Source organism: Ambystoma mexicanum, chromosome 2p, assembly GCF_040938575.1.
Source record: "Ambystoma mexicanum isolate Mex_15411 chromosome 2p, UKY_AmexF1_1, whole genome shotgun sequence".
In the NCBI taxonomy this organism is placed as follows: Eukaryota; Metazoa; Chordata; class Amphibia; order Caudata; family Ambystomatidae; genus Ambystoma; species Ambystoma mexicanum.
The window spans coordinates 1,302,542,807-1,302,564,580 of NC_090923.1; the positions used below are offsets into that span (position 1 = coordinate 1,302,542,807).

The 21,774-nt window shown below is 48.5% G+C and overlaps 1 protein-coding gene across 3 annotated transcripts in view; it reads right to left on the bottom strand.

Moving 5' to 3' along the window:
- CCZ1 (CCZ1 homolog, vacuolar protein trafficking and biogenesis associated) overlaps window positions 1-21,774 on the bottom strand; it is a 732,451-nt gene that overhangs the window by 458,897 nt on the left and 251,780 nt on the right. For all 3 annotated transcript variants that reach the window (XM_069645641.1, XM_069645642.1, XM_069645640.1), the window contains one exon: window positions 1,632-1,715. In XM_069645641.1, the coding sequence (XP_069501742.1) occupies window positions 1,632-1,715 (84 nt within the window). The remainder of the gene's footprint in view (window positions 1-1,631; window positions 1,716-21,774) is intronic.

A 21,774-nucleotide genomic window follows, 5' to 3' on the forward strand; every position in this document is an offset into this window, starting at 1 on the left:
TGGAGCACATTCAAAAAACAATAATACCCAACAAGGTGGCAATTCTATTCAAGAGCCCACAGTGGCTTACCCACCTCAAAAAATCCCCAGCAAGTGCTGGATTTCTTCACTGTGCATGCCTAGAGCCTCGCTCGTTAAGCAGCTTGCAGATGAGCCAATCAGGTGAGGGGGCGGGAGGGAGGAGGGAACAGGCCAGAGAAGGAAGCGGGAGACAAGGTGGGTATCCATTGCTCATGGAGCGAATTCAAAAAACAATAATACCCAACAAGGTGGCAATTCTATTCAAGAGCCCACAGTGGCTCACTCACCTCAAAAAATCCCCAGCAAGTGCTGAATTTCTCGCAGGCCTAGAGCCACGCTCAGTAGGCAGCTCGCATATGAGCCAATCAGGTGAGGGGGGCGGGAGGGAGGAGGGAACAGGCCAGAGCAGGAAGCGGGAGACAAGGGGCGATCCACTGCGCACAGAGCGCATTCAAAAAACAATAATACCCAGTTGGCAATTCTATTCAAGAGCCCAGGGTGACTCACCCACCTCAAAATGTCTGCAGCAAATAAGGTGAATTATGACCTCACCGCATTCTCCCTACTGTGCAGGGCCGAGGTCCTTTCGGGCCTAGGTAGGCCACAGACAAAGTTAGTCTAGACGGGTGAGTAGTTGTCGACGAATGGTCTTGTCCTCAAAAGCCGTCGGCAGAGATCTTGTGGTGTATGGCCGTCGAAAGGATAGAAAAAAGTCTAAGTTTAAACTTCATATTGGTAAAGGTGTTAGCCAGAAGAAGGAACTCTGCAACTTGCGTGTGACTATGATGATGTAAAAACTATCTGAGGGACCTCGACGTGTGAAGGACTATGGGTACAGGAGACGTCACACTAGCCATAGTATTACTGGCACGCCCTGTTGACGTCCCTTTTTTCTAGTTTCGAAAACAAACAATGTAATACTCTGCAGCTACCATTAGATGTCGGCCTATGTGCAGCATGTGATCTAAGCCGATACACAAGCTTCAGAGATATATACACACACACACACACACAATACTGAACTAATAATCAGCTGCCCCTGAGCAAGAGGTTTTACTAATATCTCAATTCACCTAAAAAACGAGTTCTTCAGATTTCCTCTGTGTGTAAACATTTCACTATGAATCTTAACAACTTTGTTTACTTGTCAGGCTGCAGTTCTGTTGCTAAAACGTAACAACTATAGGTTTCACTACAAGGAAACATTCAAAACTGATGAATGTAATAATTCCTAGGACACCTTAACAGCAGAAATCCATGCGATAAGTAACACATTTGTAGAATTCACCATAAAGGACTCCTTGCAGCTGCAAACTGGAGAACTAGTTTTTGTGGTGAAGATGCCTGTCGAATGTGCTGCCATTCTCCGAAGATCAAATGAAAAATGTCTCCAACCTCAAAATAAATATGCATGGACGTGCCCTTTAAATCAGTGCCTCCCCTTCACCTTGCTAGAGTTAACCCGCCGCACCATACTCCTCTAAAATACACTCTCTTTGAGTAGGCAAATTATAAATTAGCTTGCTCATACATCACAGAAACGCTCTTTGTTAATCAAAAGGCATGAAAATACTAGCTGTAAAAGAAACAAAAATATTAAGCATTCTTACACGATGAAAGAATTTCTCTAGTCTGCTCTTCAGGGCTTCAACTCCTCCTACTTCCATCGTTTTCACAAACGTACCGTTGAACAGCTGGTAAAAACAAAGGAAAAATTAAAGTTGCTATTGCTTTGTAATTGCAAGTAAAGGTGAAATTAGACCCAAAGAGCTTGCCTTCCTGATAGGAGAAGGATTACATCACTGTATTGAGCAGCTTTACAGTGCCACAAGTGGGCTCAAACTGGATGTGGCTGGACACGATTCGGGCTCTGAGTAATAAAATACAATCAATACGAGGCAATGCAGATTTTAAAAAAGCCAAAGGCATAACGATTTCATTAATATTGTACAAAATAGAATGAGGATGTAATTTGAATACCAGAATTATTTTTATTTAAACATTATTTTTATTTTTAAGAGCTGCCATAGCTGGCTTATATTTCATTAGCTACACATTGTTCACACAGTAAAGATTTAAAACATCACAATATACATACATACACAGAGAGACCTCTTGAAGTGCAACGTGCAGTAAAGTGCCGATGTCCACCACAATATCTTCAGAAGAAGGATATATAATAAGAAAATACAGTATCTCTGGCAAACATAGGCATAGATAGACAATACTATATCACCTAAAGTCAAACACCTATATATAAGTAACTTTGCCAGTCCCATCTGCACATCCTCAGCGTGTTGCTGGTGGTAAGCAGTAGTGCCTGGTCAAAGTTTGGGGCACCGCCCATGTTGCCGCTAGGATATTGTAGATGAAACCCATCTTGAAATGCCCCGTTTTGATATGGATCCTCCTTTAGTGGATGGACCAAAGGCTACAAAGAGTTGATTAGAGGATCTAAAAGATTTTGTGCGAACCAAGTAATATTTCAATGCCCTTTTGACATCCAGAGAGTGCAGAATCTTTTCTGCTGGTGCAGTTGCATTTGGAGAAAATGTGCGTAGTGTAATGGTAGCATTTTTATGAAATTCAGATGGAACTTTAGGAATGAAATGCGGGTTAGTGGAGAGAACCACCTCGTCTCTCATGAACCGAAGATACAGAGGATCAATCACTGAGGCTTGGAGCGCCGGAACACGTCTAGAAGATGTAAATGCCCCTAGAAAAGCCTGTTTCCAAGTTAGAAACTTGATGTGGGTTGTTCATATGGGTTCGAATGGAGGCTTCATTAGTCCTGCTAAGACTAGATTCAGGCTCCATACAGGTGGAATCCTTTTCTTTGGTGGGAAGGTACAGAAAAGGCATTTTAAGACATGTTTTATTAGCCTATCACTGTAGAGCAGAGAAGATATTTTTTGTGTAAATCTGGAGATCGCTGATAAATGCACTTTGATGGAAGAGATCGCCAGACCTTCTGTAGCTAATTTCAGCAGATAAGGAAGGAGCTGATGAGGTGTTATAGCTAGCGGCTGCTGATCAGGTGCTGTGCACATCATGCACAAAATCCTTTCCATTTTCGGCTATAGGAGATGTTGGTGGCTGGGGCTGTAGCTGCAGCTAAGATGCGCCGGCAGTCTTGAGGGATATTCAGATGACTGAATTCGGAGAGGTCAGGAGCCACCCTGTTAACTTGTGGGAGCCTGGTCCATGATGAAAGTTTATCCCGTTGTTTTGGGATAGACAATTGGCCTGGGACCCTAAATGAATTTGCTCGTCCACTGCCAGCTGAAGCAGATGGGAGAACCAGGTCTGCCTGGGCCAGTATGGGGCTACCAAGATTATCCTGCAAGGACCTTTGCGTACCATCTGTATGGTTTTCCTTATGAGAGGAAAAGGAGGAAATGCGTTGGCAAACACCTGTTCCAAGGGAACAAAAATGCATCTCGTAGAGAGTCTGGATGCAGAATCCTGCTGGCGAATTTCTGCCACTGTTTGTTGCTGGGGCTGGCAAAGAGGTACAGAGGAGGATGACTCCATTTTGAGAAAATGTTGGCTACCTGGTTGCTGTGCAATTGCCAATCATGTGTCAGCGAGGAGTCCCTGCTGAGGGAATCTGCTTGCTTGTTCTGCATCCTGTGTAATTGGAAGATCTGAATTAGAATGTTGTGCCAGATGGCCCAATGCCAGTTGGTCTGTACTTCCTAGGAGAAGACATTTGATTGCGTCCCACCTTGCTTCCATAGGTAAAGCATTGTGATTGTGTTGCCAGTGAGAACATGTACCACCGAATTCTGGATTAGAGGAAGAAAGGATTTGACAGCCGAGTGCATTGCTCGTAATTGTTATGATATGATAGGTAATTTATAACGCGCTTAATACCCCGAGGTTTCTAAGCGCGGGCCCGGGGATCGAACCTGTGATGCTCTGTGTCCTCTTTCTTCCAAGGCGAGAACGTTGCCCCTGAGCTATGAGACCTAGCACATTGATGTGTAGTAAGGCTTCTTCAGGGGACTTTGACCTGAGGCCTTTGACCTGGTGCTGGTCTAAATGTGCACCCCATCCTGCTTGGGAGGCATCGGTTACAATGGTGAGTTGGAAAGGTGGCTCTACCAGTGACATTCCTTTCGTGATGTTGAAGTGGTGTGTCCACCATTTCAGAGTATCCGGCAGAGTACGGGAGACGTTTACCTTGTATGACCAGGAACCCTGGATTTGGGACCATCTGGTCGCAAGAAACCCCTGAACTGGCCGCATGTGAAGCTGGCAGTGGGGAATCAGTGGAATGCAAGAGGACATGGTTCCCAGAAGAGCCATGTATGAACGGACTGTGACTAGGTTTTTGGATGTGAATGAGCTTGTTAGAGTTACCAATCTTTGGACTCTTTCCACAGAAGCTTTGATCAGGTTGTGGCTTGTAAGGAATTGACCGCCCAGGAAAACCAAGCCCTTTGAGGGAACTGTACAGGATTTCGTATAGTTGATTGTAAAGCCCAACTGCTGGAGCAACGTTGCTGTTTGGTTGAGATATGATAAGGCTTGTTGGTATGTCGATCCTTGAATTAACCAATTGTCCAAGTATGGGTAAACATGGTGGCCTTGCTTCCAGAGGAAGGCGCTATTAGTGCCAGGCACTTTGTGAATGTTCTGGGTGCCGATTTTAGGCCGAATGTTAGAATCTCAAATTGATAATGGCTTTAACCCACTACAAACCAGAGGTATTTTCGATGGCTTGGATGCATTGGCACATGGAAGTATGCATCTTTCAGATGTAGGGACGCGAGGAACTCTGTGGCTGAATGGCTCCAATTACCTCTTGAAGTGTTACCATTTTGAATTTCAGTTTTTGGATGTTTTTGTTCAGTACTCGTAGATCCAAAATAGGGCGCCACTTGGCGTCTGTTTTTTTTTTACCACAAAGTACCTTGAGTATACTCTTTTTCCTCTTGCTGAGTGGGGCACTTTTTCGATGGCTCTTTTTCTTAGCATGTGACGTATCTCATGCCGTAAGATGTGATGGTGCGGGTGAGATACCTTTATTGGGGGGAGGGGAATCGGGAATTGTGGGCGCTTGAACTCTAACAAGTGACCGTATTGAATTGTATCTAGCACCCACCTGTCTGACGTTATCGTTTGACACTCGTCGAGGTAGAACGCCACATTTCCCCCCACTTGACTGCCCTTGCTGCAGTCATTGTTGTGCTTTATTCTGCCGACCTCTCGGGGAGGTGCAAGATCAGCGCTTTCTTTCCCCCTCGTATTCTCTATTGCGATGGGAGGATTGGTAATTGCGCTTGTAGCCATGAGAATAATATCTGGGTTTTCTGTAGCCCTTGCTGTCCCTGGAGCCCGGGAATCTTGAGTTACCTGAGACTCCTCGAAAGGAGCGAAAGGACCTCCTGTTTTGCAGGGCAGTGAGAGATCTAGCAGTGTCTGAGTCCGCCTTCATGGCTTTAAGAGGTTCATCAATTTTGTTGCCGAATAGATTTTCTCCTTCGCATGGCATATCGATAACCTTGTGCTGTACTTCTTGGTGAAAGTCTGTGCAGCATAGCCATGCCTGACGTCTCAGGACTACCCTGTTGCCAATCTGCTTAAAGGCAGTTTTGGCCAGGTCTACAGCTATGTTGATGCTGTGATTCAAGGCTTCTTCTCCTTCTCGCACCAACAGCATAGCCTCCTTTCTCTGCTGTTCCCCAGTAGGTGTTCCAATAGAGAGGCCAAATGGTGCCACATCTCTTAATCATATCGAGTGACTATTTTATTTATTTACATGTGTAAAGCGCACAGCAGCCCTCGGGCATCGTGGCGCTGTTGCAAGAATACTTCCTTAGTTACATTGCAAGAATACTTTCTTAGGTACCTTACAAGAAAACTTTCTTACTTACATTACAAGAATACTTTCTTGTTACATTACAAGAATACTCTTAGTCGCCTTACAAGAATACTTTCTTAGTTACATTACAAGAATACATTCTTAGTTGCCTTACAAGAATGCTTACTTAGTTACATAGAGACAGAGGGAAGTGCTTAGTTCAACACATGCACTGGGAAAGCCAGCCATCATGTTTCGAGGGTGTCTATGTCAACACACGCAATTACGTTTGAGCAGTCATGTACATGTCAATGGAGAGGCAGCCCTCAGGCAGTGGGAAAATACATGAAGCCTTCCCCATGTTACAGGGAACAGAACCCTTGGATGCGAACGTCAGACAGCGATATGCAGTTTCATAGGGGCCAGAGTGGTGGGGGCACACCCAACACACAAACGACCAGGGGAGGTGGGTAAGGGGTAGACTCGGCCATGACATGAACTCAGAAAAAAGAACTTTTAAGCAAAACACAGGCAGTACGTTTAGTGATGTGAAATGCTTCCCTGAGTGACAAAACTGACAGTCAATATACTTGTTCCTATCTGAGTATGTTGTAAAAGAAGGGAAGTGCATGTCGGAAGGAGAGAGCCAATCACAGATTATGCAGTACATTAGGGGTACGTGAGTGGCACGGCAGCAAATGGTTCATGCGGAGTGGCGTGGTAATCAAGATGAGGGAGATGCAAGACATAGGTGGGTAATCGGAGGGCTGTAGGCCAGAATGGCTGGCTGACAGCCCATAAGGCCCAGACAGACACTGACAGGCCCTTAAGAATCGGCCCTTTAGAAGAGCGGCCGGCTTCCGCCTGACAGCTTTGTGGATTGGCTTATGTGAGGATAGCAAGCCAATCACGGTAGCCCAAATGCAGCAGGCGCAGCCTCACGAAGGTCGGGTGCGCGAATTCGCCATCTTGTCAATGGTGCCGCGAACTTTGAAAAGACACACACACACACACATACGGCATCAGCTTCCTGGAGCAGGGGGACACATAGATTGTCAGAGGCAGCTTCGAGCAACAGGAACGCTATTTGTAATAAGATGTGCCCCAAAGGGGCACGATGCAGTGGGGTAATTCAGTGTTACATCTCCTCTGGGGGCCTTCGTGGTCCAGCATTGCTGCTATCCTGCAGTTGAAGAGAGAAGGAGAGGGCTCCAACCCTCCCGTGTTCGCCCAGTTGTTGCTGCAATAGTGAGAAGGTTCTTTCCAAAAGCATCACTTATGTTGTGTTCTAGCCTTGCGGCTGGCTGCAGCTAAAACCACTGACTCCAGAGCCGGTTGTGAAATGAGGCATTTGGGAGTGGATCTGGCACTTTGAACTTCTTTTCCAATCTTCCCTTCACCGCGGGCTCCATAAAAGGAGGTTTCATGGTACAGAGGCCCTCCTGCCACACATGATACAGAATGTGTATGGAAAAGACTGCTTTCCTTCTTTTACCCATATGATCGAAGAGGAAACAATCCTTTTTCTCTTCATCCGGAATTAGGCTAAATTCCTCGCAAGCTTTCGACATCATGGAGTGAAAAGCTCCAATATCATTTGTGTGTGAAGGTTGAGCCGGGCTACCCGGGGCATCTTGGTCTGGATCTGTGTCCCATGTGTCGGCTCTCCTTGGAGAGGAGGAAGCAGTGGAAGTTGTATCCTTCGGATCAGTGTCCTGGTCCGTGTCAACCAGTTTTCCTTCCTTCATGGACTAAATGTAAGTGGAGGTGGAGGTCTAGGAGGAGGTTGCATCCTAGGATGTGTGCCCTGGTCTCGAGGGGGGTAAGTTGCATCCCTTCGTTGAGGTATAACATGTGGATCTCCATAAGGGTGGATTGTTGGAGTTTGAGGAAGAGGAAGTCTGGCGTCAAGCTCACCTAGTAGAGACTGCAGTGTGGAAAGGACCTGCATGGAAAGTAGGGATTGAGAGTTTAGAAGGGGGTATTGCGCCTGCATACCTCCTATATCTGTCGATGTTGAAGGTAGGACAGGTGTCTGAGTTCTTAGAGGCAGGTCTACCACCGTAGCTGGTCCCCGAGTGGGAGCATCAGATGTTCCTTCTTCAGGATCCGATTCAAACACCCCTTGGCATTCATATGGCGGAGGCTCGTAATCCGACGGGATCTCGTGCCACAGAATGTCTTCTGGCATGACAACTGGGTATTCCATTGGGGACATTCCCAGGGAAGCCTGGTCGTGTTGCATCATGGACCCAGATGGGGTTTTTAATATACCCTTAGGGGACAATACATTGCCTTCCAATTCTAAACCTCCAACCTGGTGGTCGATGGATGCATCGGCTCTGCAGCAGGTGATTTGTTCCTTGTCTTCGACGAGGTGGTCATCGACGGGATGGTCTTCGTTGAGGTGGTTGTTGACGGGATGATCTTTGTCGAGGTGGTCGTCGACGGGATGACCTTCGTCGAGATGGTGGTGAACGAGGTAGTCGTCATCGAAGTGGTCATCAACTGGAGACGAGCCGCAGACCCTGATGAAAATGATGTCATTGTGGTTGTGGTTGATGCTGTCGTTGATGGTGTTTACAGTGGCTTTGATGATGATTTGGTCGTTGACTGGTGTCTTGATGACTCATGTCCGGAGGAAGATCTCTGCGATTCTGACGTGTGGTTTTTTTGCTGCTCATCGAGGTAGATTTTTTCAACAACGAGGTTGAGGAGAATGTCATAGCCGGTTTGCTTTTATGATTGTCTGTCGACTAAGAGATTTCCGGGATGAGTCTGAGGATTTTGAGGACGGGTGCGAGCCCTTCTCTCTTGTTTTGTCCGACGGTGAATTCAACTAAATGCTCTTGGAAGTGTGCTTAGACCCTGCACAGGATTTTTCAGCACTGGACAGTGGTCTCTTTACCAGCAACAAGTGTTTGGCCTTATCATGGCCGAAGACGATTTTGCCTCATCGGTCTTCTGATTTTTAGGCGCCGGCTCCTCAGACCTGGATCTCTGTCATGACGGAGACCCCTTGTCAGAGGAAGTGGTTGCTCTCAAACTCTGTGACGAGCCAACCGCCGACCCTGGATAGGCCCCCCTCATTGAGCCAGCAGATAAGGCGTTGGTTCCTGTCTCTAAGGGTCTTCTGAGAGAACCCTTAGCAGATGTAAACGTTTTTCCATAGGAAAATTCCTAAATCAAAGTTACCAGAGTTTCCCAGCCTGATGACGGGGAATATTCACAGCATGTGAATCCATGAAAGATCCAATGCTGGAGAAGTATTATACTTACGAGACAAAAGCTAACATTTGCATAAGAAGTATCTGCAAAAAAGTTGCACATAAATGTCATTGTACTCAGCAGGCACAAACACATCTGTCCATATCTCCAAGAAAGCCATCTTGCTCCCTGATGTGTTTTATCCTCAGATTACATAAAAGTCTGTACAAATTCCGTAGTCTAAAAGTATGTAGCAGCCACATTTTCCAAGATGTTTGACCTTCTTAAAGTAACATTCATATTTCTTCTATCCACATTTTTTCCTCCATCATATTATCAATTATGTTTTTTTTCCAACTAATTTCCGTTTGTAGCATGTACTACTGAAATTCGCGCTGCTGCCAGAATTTCAGTTATAAAAAAAAATCATAGAGGCTAGACCTCCCTAACTATGTCCAAGAACTAAGTCATGCATAGATAAGAAAGGGAAATGAACCTTAGTTGTATTCTTATCTGCAATAATACATCTTTCCTAAATGTTTGCATTCAGCCTCATGTTACCGAACGTAAAGCATATGTCCAACTTGATCACATCCTGTCCAGCAAGATGGTCAGCATCAGGGAAGCAGTCCCCATTCTGTCTGAAATGAAACAGTTGCCAAGATACCATAATTCAGTATGGGTCTGACCATGCCTTAGCTATTGTATTACAAATAATATAGCGCTCACTCCCGTGGAGGGATACAGGGCCGGTAACGGCACGCTAGCTCAAGCTAAGGTAGGCAAGGGATCAGAGCCGGTATACCCGGGAACCTACGGGTGATTGCTATTTGCACCCCAGTGACCCCTCTAGCATACAAACAGTTTTAAATGAGTTTCTTTATAAGGAAGATGGGCTTCACGCATCAGGCACATGTCTAATCTCCCACAAAAAAAAGACAAACCAAGTTGGCCACATCAATATAAATCAAAAATGGACTTTGCTGGGGGCGTGGCCTGGAGCGCCAACGATGTGGCTGCTCCTCTGAGGCCCGCCGTGCGAAGCCCGCCGCTTCTGGGCCCCTAATGCGGCCCCGCGCCTCGATACCGGAGCCCAGCTGATCCCAAGGACGTCGGAGGACCTGGGGCCCATGCAGGCCGAAGCGGGGATCGTGACGCCGGACGGGGACGAAGTTATCCACCCCGGATCCCCGAGCCGTCCTCAGCGACGACTCCCCAAGATGGCGGCCGTGCTCGTCTCTCGGCCCGGGAGGGCGGGGAGAGCTTCCTGAGGCCGCATCCGGACGCGGCTTAGCTCTTCGGGCGCCCGGGGCGCGGCGGAGCGACATCGGCCCCCCCGGACTTCTCCTCCGGTGGCCTCCCCTTGCGCAGCTCCGCCGCCCGCACCACCGCTCCAGGCCTGCACACGACGGCCTGACGAAGAACGGCACGGACGGTGCCCATCAGGTAGGGGTTGCTGGGGGTGTGGATCCGGGTGGGGGGCTGGTCCCCCGCCCCTCCGAGGCCGCACAGGAGGGGCCCTCCGGACGTGCCATCTCCACCCCCCCCCCTCCCCAGCGGGCTCCTGCCTCCACTTCTCGCTGCCCAAGACCCAGAGATCCAGACCCCCTACGCCGCACTCCTGGGGCGCCCCGGCCCATACATCATCTGGGGCCTCCGCTCGGGCCCGGGACCTGGGGGTCCCCTCCTACTACCATCCCCTCCAGGGGATCCAAGCCTGGGTCCACGGAGGAGGGGGGGGTCCTAGCCAGGCCACGCTGAGGGACCCACAGCTGCAGGCCCCGAGGAAGGCCTGACCAACGCCGCCCACCTGGAGCCCCGGGCCTAGCCGCACTTTCAGCCCGGGCTACCCCTGACTCCGGAGGGGTAGCCCCCTTTAGCTCCAGAAGCGACCCGACTGCATATTTCCTGGGGCGCCCCGGCCCACTGCATTACCCGCTCTGTTCTCTCTGGCCCAGTCCCAAGTGGGCACACGTTAATCTATCTGCCCACCGGAACCTTCGCCCCACACATCTGCCTACCATCAAGATTTGGAGAGCTTACCCCCTTGTCTGAAGCTACTGTGCACCGTCCAAGCTTGGAACCAGCATTCCCCCCCCGCAATCAAGAGCCTTGACACCCATCCACAGGGTGGACCTTCCAAACCATCTCCCCACCCACGATCTCGCCAACATGTCGAGACAGTCGAAGGCTATTAAAAACGTGGATATTGCTACCATGCTCACCGCTCCTGACAAGGGAAAGAAACCGGACTCAGTTGCCCCCACCCCAATGATCTCCCAGGAGGAGGGTGACACCCCAGCTACCAGAGGTGACCTACTGGCGTTTATGGCAGACATCAAAGCCGAATTTCGGTCCTGCATGTCGGAACTCACCTCCAAATTGGAACAAACGGACCACAGGGTGACCGAAGTGGAGCAGAGACTGAGTGAGATCGAGGATCGCTCCCAAGATCAAACGGCTGCCATGGGGGATATTCAGCAAACAGTAAGAGCCCTCCAAGACAGGTGCGAAATCCTCAAATACAAACAAGAGGACCTGGAAAACAGAGCTCGTCGGAATAACCTCCGAATCCGGGGAGTTCCGTCCTCAGTCCCCGATCAAAATCTTGCAGGCTACATAGGAGACCTCTTCCAAACCCTCCTCCCACAACTAGATAAATCCCAACTGCTGCTAGATCGGACTCACAGACTGCGTCCGCGTCGGGGAGTAGACTCCGACCAGTCCCCGGATGTCATCACGAGAGTTCACTATTTCTCCACAAAAGAAGCTATCTCCGCTATCAGTCGGTCCGGAGATGAACTCTCTTTTCAAGGTCACCCTCTTCAGATTTATCAGGATCTCTCCCTCTCAACCCTTCAGAAAAGAAGGGCTCTTCGACCCTTAACCCTCTTCCTCCTGGAGCGTAAAGTCAAATACAGATGGCTCTTCCCCACAGCATTGCAGTTTTCTTATAATGGCTCCCTCCGGAGAATATCCCACTTAGAAGATGCCGCTAAAATCATGCAGACATCCTCCTCCCCAGAAGGAACTACCTCCCCAGACTTGGAAGCCTCGGGGAGTCCTACGTCAGCCCTCCCTCCCCAACCCGGGCGCCCTCCATGGTCCAAGACCTCCCGAAGCAGGAGAAGATAGCCCGAGTCCGGGCGGCCCTGGGTGCCCTCCGCTCCTCCGGCGTCCCGGACGCCCAACGCCCTCCCAGCTAAATTCAGAAACAATAACTCCGGCCCAACAATCTTACGCCCGCCCAGCGCGGCGGGCTTCCTTCACGGCCTATGCCCCCCTCCAAGGTCCGCTCCATCTTAGAGTCCTTGGATGCAAACGTTACTTTACCAGATACGATCGGCCCTGTTGGCCTGGGGTGGGGTTACACCCACAATGTTTCCCACCCCGTTAGTTGAAAAGTTGGCCTCCCGTTGGGGGCCCCGGTTAAAACTGCAAGTGCGGTACAGATCACCTCTACACCCTCTACACGATGGCAGCTAATGTACAACCTGGAGTCCCCCCCCCGTCCCCCAGGCGGGGAACCTCTGGCTCCCCGATCCCGGAACACCAGACGCTGAGATGCCTCTCCTGGAATGTTAACGGACTCAACTCTCCCCCTAAGCGCAAATCGATTCTCCAGAAGCTACAAGATGAGGAGGCCGGTGTGGTGTTCCTTCAAGAGACTCATCTCCTCCCGGCAGACTTTGGCCGGCTCCGATCTAGCTTGTATCCACGCCAGTTCTTCGCCTCGGGGAACTCAAAAAAGGGGGGCACAGCAATTATGTTTCGGAAAGACCTCCGCCCCCAGATCTTGGATTCCATGATGTGCCCGGAGGGCCGCTTCGTGGCCATCAAGTGCCTCCTGCTGGGGGACCTCTACACCTTGGTATCGACATATGCACCCAACTCGGGACAGGCAACTTTCTATGATTCCCTGGGCTCCTCCCTCTCAACCTTTGCGGAAGGCCAGACAATAATCGGAGGGGACTTCAACGGGGTTCCAGACCCCACTAAAGACAAATCCAACCCCCCTGCTCTTGGCGAGTTCGGTCAGGCCCTCAGTCTGCTGCGGCTCTTCAGAACCCTGGAGGTGGTGGATACATGGCGGGTGCTTCACCCTACCGAGAAAGACTACTCTTTCTTCTCGGGCGTTCACCGAACTTTTTCCAGAATTGACCTCATTCTAGCCTCCCCCCAAACTCTCGCCTTCGCTGATGAAGTGTCTATAGGCCAGCGAATTCTATCAGACCATGCTCCGATAATAATGGAACTAAACATTCAGAACACCCACGCTAAGGCGACACGCAGATGGGCGCTCTATGACCCAATCCTCAACGATATGTCAATTAGAGACAATATAGCCACCACCATCAAGAACTTCTTTGAGGAGAACTCAGCCGCGGACACTTCCCTAGCCAATAACTGGGACGCAATGAAAGCTGTAGTTAGGGGATCCCTGATAGCCCAAGGCGTAGCATACCATCGAAACCGGAAACAAGTCCGCCTATCCCTGGAGGAGGACTTGCTAGCAGCTGAGGAAGCCCAGAAAAAGAGTGGCTGGTCTCCTAGAACACAGAGAGCGCTCCGCTCGGCCAGGAAGAAACTGGAGGCCCACTATGCAGAACACACTGCGCAACTCTTGGCGAAGACCAAACAATTTTACTATGCCAAAAGCAACAAGGCCAACAAGTTGCTGGTGGCCAAGCTAGCTAAAACGAGACGGACCAACACAATTATAGGGCTCCGAGACCCACAGGGGGTGATACACCACTCCGAACAGACGAAACTACAACTAGCTTCGGACCACTTAACCCAGGTCATGACAGCACCCCCCCGAGATCGGTCAAGGCAGGAGGCATACCTGCGGAACGCAGCCCTGACACGTCTCCCAGAATCCACACGAGAGCAGTTGGAAGCCCCGATAACAGATGAAGAAGTTGACGAAGCTATCAAGGCCCTCAAACCGCGGGCCCCGGGCCCAGACGGATACTCCCCGAGGTTCTATAAGATATTTAAGCTCCAGCTTATCCCCCACATGGTGGCCCTCTTCAACTCTTTCCAGGTCTCGGGATCTGTGACCCCCACAATGCAAGAGTCGGTGACGGTCCTGCTGCCTAAGCCGGGGAAAGACCCGAGAGATCCGGCGTCATACAGACCCATCGCCCTACTGAATATCGACGCCAACCTGTACTCGAAGATTCTGGCTAACCGCCTGGCACTTATCCTACCGGAAATAATCCACCCCGACCAAACAGGCTTCATTCTTCACCGAGCAGCAGGGGACAACATCCGGCGGACTCTGAACCTAGTGAACATCGCCCACCGCAACTCCCAAGGCCTTGCCCTAATGGCCCTGGACGCAACCAAAGCCTTTGACAGAGTCGATTGGTCCTATCTGGAATGCACCCTGGAAGCATTTGGGTTCGGCCCCATAGCCCGGGCCATGATCCTGGCGAACTACAAGCAGCCCAAAACCATCCTCCGGATCAATGGCGCCCATTCAGCCCCGATACCTCTGTCTTGTGGGACAAGGCAGGGCTGCCCACTGTCACCCCTACTCTTCGCCCTCACAATGGAGCCCTTCGCCCAGAAGATCAGGCGGAATGAATCTATTAAGGGACTTCAGGTGGGCTCGTCCCACCACAAAATCGCCCTCTACGCGGACGATGTACTATTGACACTCACGGAAGCCAGTACCTCAGCGAAGCACGCCCTGGCCGAAATAAAGGAATTGGGGGAGGTCACCGGCTTTACTGTCAACTTCGCCAAATCAGTGGCCCTAGGAATCGGCCTCCGCCCAGAGGAAAAAGAGGCGTTGACGGGTCTGTGCCCGATTGAATGGCGGGACCACTCGATCCCTTACCTAGGAGTTCTCATCCCAGCGAACCCAAAGGAGACCTATCAGGCCAACTTTCCCAAACTGATCAAGGAGCTGGAGGGGGACCTGAAGCGATGGACCACGCAAGAGATCTCACTAATGGGCCGGATCACAGCCGTCAAAATGAACCTGCTCCCTAGGTTCCTCTATGCCTGCTCATCCCTATCGGTGCCCTTCCCGGCCCGGACCCTCCAAGAATTACAGAGGAAGATATCGAAATTCATATGGAAAGGCAAAAGGGCCAGGATCCCCCACAAGACCCTGACTGGTAACGCCAGGCTGGGAGGCCTAGGGGTTCCGGACCTGCAGGCCTATAGGACAGCGGCGCAACTATCACACCTACACGCCTGGCAGTCGAGCACGGCCCGCCCCAGATGGGTGGAACTGGAGCAAGCCCAGCTTCCGCTCCCCCTCCGGTTCCTCCCTCACATCCAACCCTCTCTCAGGGCGCGCTGGAAGGACATCCTACTGACAACAAAGCAGACCCTGAGCTCCTGGGACTGGGCTCTAAAGCAGAAGGGAATCCCGAGGGGCCGGGGCCCCCTTTCGCCGATCTTTCACAATCCCGACTTCTCCCCGGGATCTCTCCCCCGCAACTTTCAGAATTGGATAGACGGGGGCCTTGAAACCCTGGGGCAGATGTACTCCGAAAACAGACCCCGGACCTTCGAACAGTGCAAGGAAACTTTTCGGCTTCAAGAGAGGGACAGATTCACATACTGCCAGCTCCGCCACTGGTGTTCACACCCCCAGACCCTCCAGGCGGCAACTCGCCCCCCGACCCCACTGGAGCTAACCCTCGTGGACCTGCCGGCTAGAGGAAGAACTTCAGCCATATATAGACGCTTCTCGAGGGACTTTCTGGCGGCAAAAACTCGATCCATGGCTCAGTGGGAGGCAGACCTAGGCCATCCGATTGATGACCAAACTTGGGTAGACATATGGTCCCGCACCCACTCCTCCTCCACCTGCGTCACCAACAAAGAATGCGCATATAAACTCACCCTGCGCTGGTATTACCCCCCTCTCAGACTCCACCACATGAATCCACAAGTGGACCCCGCCTGCTGGAGAGGCTGCAATCAACCAGGCTCTTACTTTCACATGTGGTGGACGTGCCCCAAGATCCGGCAATTCTGGACCAGGTGTCTCTCGACCATTGAACAAATCACCGGCTCCGCCCTCCCGATGGACCCTGGAACAATTCTACTGGGGATCCCGATTCCCGGAATCTACCCCCGCTCCGGCAATAGGGCTAAGCTCCTCACACAATGCCTCTTGGCGGGCAAGACAGTTCTGGCCCGTTTCTGGAAGTCACAAGACGGCCCCTGCCTTGCCCACTGGTGGGGAAAATTATGGGACATTTTAATAGCGGAAAAGGTCACCGCAGCGAGAGCAGGGACTCTGTACCGCTTCCAGAACGTATGGGCCCCAGTGCTGGACTATGATCAGCGATTTCCCGCAATGACGTTCAAACCAATCAACGCCCGTTGGGCCCTGAGGGACCAGGAGAGTACGCACCAGGCGGGGGTGATAGACTGAATCTCTGGCCCGGGAAAACCGGAATGATGAGGGGAAAAGGGACACAAAGCCTAAATCTTGTTTTTGCTATGTTATACTGCCATCCGATACTGTTTGTAACCTATACTGCCTTGCTATAAATAAACATATTTAAAAAAAAAAAAAAATGGACTTTGCTAAGCGGAGAGCGAGGTAGCGTGGCAGCCAGAAGAAAAAAGCCCCAAGGCCTGCAGTTAAGTCAGGTTGCAGGGGCAGGGGATGCAGAGGTCGTAGGGGACTGGGCCAGAGGCTGGGGATAAGGTGGAAAAGGCACCAAGGAAATACAAAAAATGGCAACACCCAGGGAAGAGATGTGGGAGCAGGGAGATTGCAGGTGGTCACAGTCAGATTCCGAATGTGTTACTAACACAAAAAGGGGGCTCTGACGTGCCAAAAAGCAGTCACTTAATGCCAGCAGACGATGCACTAATTTTCATTGATAGTTCAGTGTGTCTCCTTCTATGAATGAAACCCCATGAGAGGTGAAAGACGAAGGTAGTCATTTGCTCCCATGCATGGCCACCTTCTCACACCATTTTTGGCACAAGTAAGCTATTTGACTCCCATCCCCACTACCTCTAAGGCCACTTCACAGTCCTCAACCAAATGAACCTGCATGGGTGGCCTAATGGAGCGGACTGGGAAGACAGTCTGTATTTCACCATCCCTCCTTTTAGACACAGGTGCATTTTGTGGCATTTTGTCATGTGCAAGAGTGAATCCTGAGATAAGTAAGCATGTGTGTTAGGAACTGTGTCCAATGCCAGCAGAAGGTGGAAAGGTTTGATAGTCCAGGATTGGACAGTCAAGATAATTTCTCCAAAGATCTCTTTATCAATAACCTGTTAGTTGGCATGCTCAGGCTAAACGCATTACACCACACACAATGCACTGTACTGGTCTCCTACAGGATCTGGAAATGTAATTTACATTTCACCACTACAACCTCTACAATGCACTCTACTGATTTTGTGGAAAGCCTCTAAGAGAAATAAGCACTTCTCAGCAAACTTTCACCTCAATCACAGTACTGTTCAGTTGGATGCAAAGGAACGTGAATATGTACTCCTGAAGCTTCCTTAGAAGACAGCTGTTTAACGTGCAGCAAAAAACTACATCTCCCACACAGCACTGTTCTACTCCACTGGAAGGCCTAGAACCAGAATCTTAGCATTCTTCTAAAGAGAGGGGCAGGTAATGTAGAAGGTCCTCCATATTGGGTTAGTCAGAGTGCATATCTTTTTATGATGGGACCCTCCACACTAACTTTATTCTACTTGCCCTATTTTCAATGTTTACTCTTTCAGCCTTTTCACAGTTGCTTATACTCAGCATGTATTTATGTGGATGTGCCTTTGCAAATATGCAGTTTTGTAAAAATGAAACATTACATTGTTTTGTATAAACGTTTAAACTGTACTATATAAATGTTGTACAAATAAAATTGTTTTGAAACAATCATGATGGATTCATTCCATTCCTAGATATTATTCACGGCTGGATATGGAGGGGATTTTGTTGTATGAATTGTATAATTAACAGGCACCTGCAATCATTGTAGTGTAACACCATCCCAAAACCACTCTGCTCTCACACCCTCCCTACAGCACTCCAGAAAGTTTTTCAGACTCTGGCACAGACAAGTGAGGCTTCATGTGGGAATATCGGCATATCACAAGGACTTGGAAGGAGCATCATGGAGAATTGCAGAGGGCTGTGTTAGGGGTCAGAAATGTAAGGCGGACAACTTTTGGATGATTTTCAAAATATGCCATTTTATTCAATCATAAATGTTATCAAACGCCTCACTATCCCTACTCCGACGAGGATTTCCCTGCCTATCAAAACTAAAGGAAAACACTCTAACACAGGATGTCTGGCCCTCACATTTAAACATCAAATGCTATAAGAAATATATGGCAATTCAAAATAACACCAACAATGATATTCACAGTTTCTCTTGGGAACCTCTTAGTAACATGGGTGAACTCCCCTTCCCCGGGATTCAAGGTAACCTCAGCACCAATGTTCAACAAAAAGAAACAAGGAAATCCATGTATGTAATACAGTCCCAATTCAGTTCTGGATGTCGTTTCGTTAACCAAAGTTCCAATAACAGAAAAGTTGCTCTTGTTGGTGAGTTAGACTTTCCACTTCATCAAAATAGCACCAATGTCATTCCCAGCCACAATGCTTTGCCACAACTTTAAGTTGTCAAAGAAGAAACACAACAATTTTTTGTTAGTTCAAAGTAAATATAACGTCTGTAAATGTTAATGAAACACAGTTCTTGGTTAACACTTTTTACACCTTTCCTTATAAGATTAGGAGTCATGGAAGGTATCTTTGTCAGGATGACTTCACAGCACGTTTACTTCCACTTCAACAACTCTCAATTTTGAGCAACTTCTACAAGAGTTCACCATGAGGGTCTACTCCTCTACCTCATAGTATTCCACCTTCATTTGTGCTACTGAAGTCTCACATCTACTTACAACCAAATACACCACCACCCCTTCAGTACTTTGTGACTCTAAACAGTTTTGGTTATGACAAGATTCACTTTATAGTACTTAACACCTTCAAGTAGGCAAGGCATTCTTCCTCTCAATAGAGGGGCAGCCTCTTTGCCTCTCTTGACTGTCTGCAACCAACAATGCAAAAATTGCCTTTAGGACACACTTCTCTCATCTTCCTATTGTCTTTGGCAATGTAGGTTGTATCAACTCCAAGAATAATTATACGTAGCAAGTTTCCCTTCCCCAACTTTGCCTTTATCGCTCTGTTAGCCAGAATAATTATCGAGAAGGTTTGTCACCACTCTTGGCTTCAGGTAAAGCTTGCACACTCTTGTCTTAGGCAAGGTGGATATTCCCTTTGGCTCAAAGTAACATTTAAACTGTTCTTTGTTGCTGCGAAAAGCAAGTTTCAGTCTTAATTGGGGAAATACCTTGTTTGTTCTTGACTTGGGCAATGCATGCTTTCTCCTGTTTGTAATGACAATGTTTAAACACTGGAGTTCTCTTGTTATAGATTATTAGCAGCTCTAATACAGATTCAGTGGTCACTCTCCCTCTCAGAACCGTTAATTAGGCAGACACAACCACTTCATGTTCTTTGCAAGGTTTTAAGTTCAACAATGCAGTTTCACCACAAAAGAGCAAAAGGGCCTCGAATTAATGGTCCTGTGATCAAATTGGCTAGTTCCTTAGCCGCAGGCTTAGTCACCCACAGTCCTTTTCACAGTCAATCCTAGTCATAGTCACAGTCTTAGTAAGAAGTAATTGTCTTAGTCATAGCCTTAGTCATAGTTAGTTTTAATCAGTCACAGCTGCAGTATAATCTTAGTCACAGTGACAGCATTCACTATAGTGTTAGTTGCAGTGAGCCTTAGACACATTTGTAGTCGCAGGTAATTATACTCATTCTTATCCACTCTTAGTGACAGTGAGTCTCAGTAACTGTGTTAGTCTACATCTTAGTCACATTCAATCTTAGTTACAGTCAATCCATCACAAATATTTTTAATCAGTCAATATGTTCATTCAGAGCAATTCATCCATCAAACACATAAAACACAAATGCAATAAAGATCAAAAGTGTCCAATTCATCTCAATTATAAAACAACAGTGTCCATGCTCTTAGTTCACACCGGATTCATTGCAGCATAAAAACAATTATAGTGCACAATACATGTTCAGTATCTTAAAACGGTCATCGCAGTTGGGCCAAGATTCCCTTTCTCTGGTACATAGCTCTTTTCAAGAATGACTATAGAGACCACAATTTCAATATAGAATCTGCAGCTAGATGAAAAAGCATTGCCAACCTATGAGAGCAAATGTTAGTTGGCTTAAGAACCGGCAATATGGCGGACCTTCTAACAACATTGTATGCTGGGCAAAACAAAAGGAGGTGCTTCAAATCCTCTCTATCTGCCCCGCATGCCAGGCAACTAGATGGGGTGTGGTACCCAAACCACTTTGCTGTATTTACCCTCAACTGCAGGCATCCCAAAGACCAGACCACAGCCCACAACGTCAATCTATCCACTTTGTTGAAGGCAGTGCTCTGATCCATAAATGCAAGGAACAGCCCCCTCCCCCATGCAAAAAAGGAGTTTCAGATTAGTAGATACAAGTTTAAACTCTGTTCCATGGTTCCCACCCCTGGGCGAAACCGAAACTGAATATCTGAAGTCCTACATTCTCCGTTAGCCAAGACTCTATGTGCCCCAGCAACACCCTCCCGAACATTTTGAAGGAGGTGTCCAAGAAGGATTTGGGTCTTTAAGACATTGGACTAGCAGGATCCCCCTTTTTAAAAAGAAAAACAGGATAATTATAGCAGATTTCCATGAGGGCGGAAAATGACCAGAGTCTAGGCAGGCGTTAAAACACTATGGTCAGCAGGGGGCCCGTAAATCAAGCTATTTCTGTAACAGGTCTGAGGGGATCGCATCGGGATCAGGGACCCGGTTGCGTGTCTGTAGTTTAATGACCAAGGATATAGCCTCTAGCCTAAAATGCAGTGAGGTACAAATTCTCCCAAGTTCTTCCGATAATTCTCCACCTCTGAACAAGGTGCCAAAATACTCCACCCATTTTGCTGCTTCCACATGGGTGCCTCTTGATCTTTCCATGGGTGTATGGGTTATACCCCCATTCACAAATTCCCAAAATGGTTTTAGGTCATTCCGCCTTTATGCCTCCAAAAAGCCTTCCCAAGTTCGCTCTAACCTGGATAATCTCGCCCCTAGTGCTAGATGGTGAATTTGAAACTCTTTTTTGTAACGGTACAGGACTCATTAAACCACCCCCTCTTTCAAGAGTTCACCTTCCATGTGTGCTGTACCATGAAACCCTTAGTAAGAGCCACCACTAACTTGGTGAAACTATCCACTATCTGCTCTGGGTTCATCACATTATCTTGGAATTCATAAATAGCAGATGTGTTCTCTGCCAGAATATCAAGGTGCAGATTGGAGTTCCGAATTCTTGCCCACTTGATTCTCCTATCAGACACGTCATTCGACTTTACCAAACAGGGGAATCTATTTGGCGGGCCTACCGCTCATACTACACCTCTTAATTTCAGGCTAATTGAACTGTGGTCACTGCTGGGGTCTACCATCACTTCAAAACCCAATATCCTTTCCCACATCTCCAAAGAGAGACAAAAATCGTCTATTGTGGAAGAGCCCAGATGGTGATTGAAAGTGTGATTGCCCGGAAAATCCAGTGCTATGCGGCCATTTACCAATCGCATCCCCCATTATTGGGTTTGCAATGTTCTGAGACAAATCCTCCAACG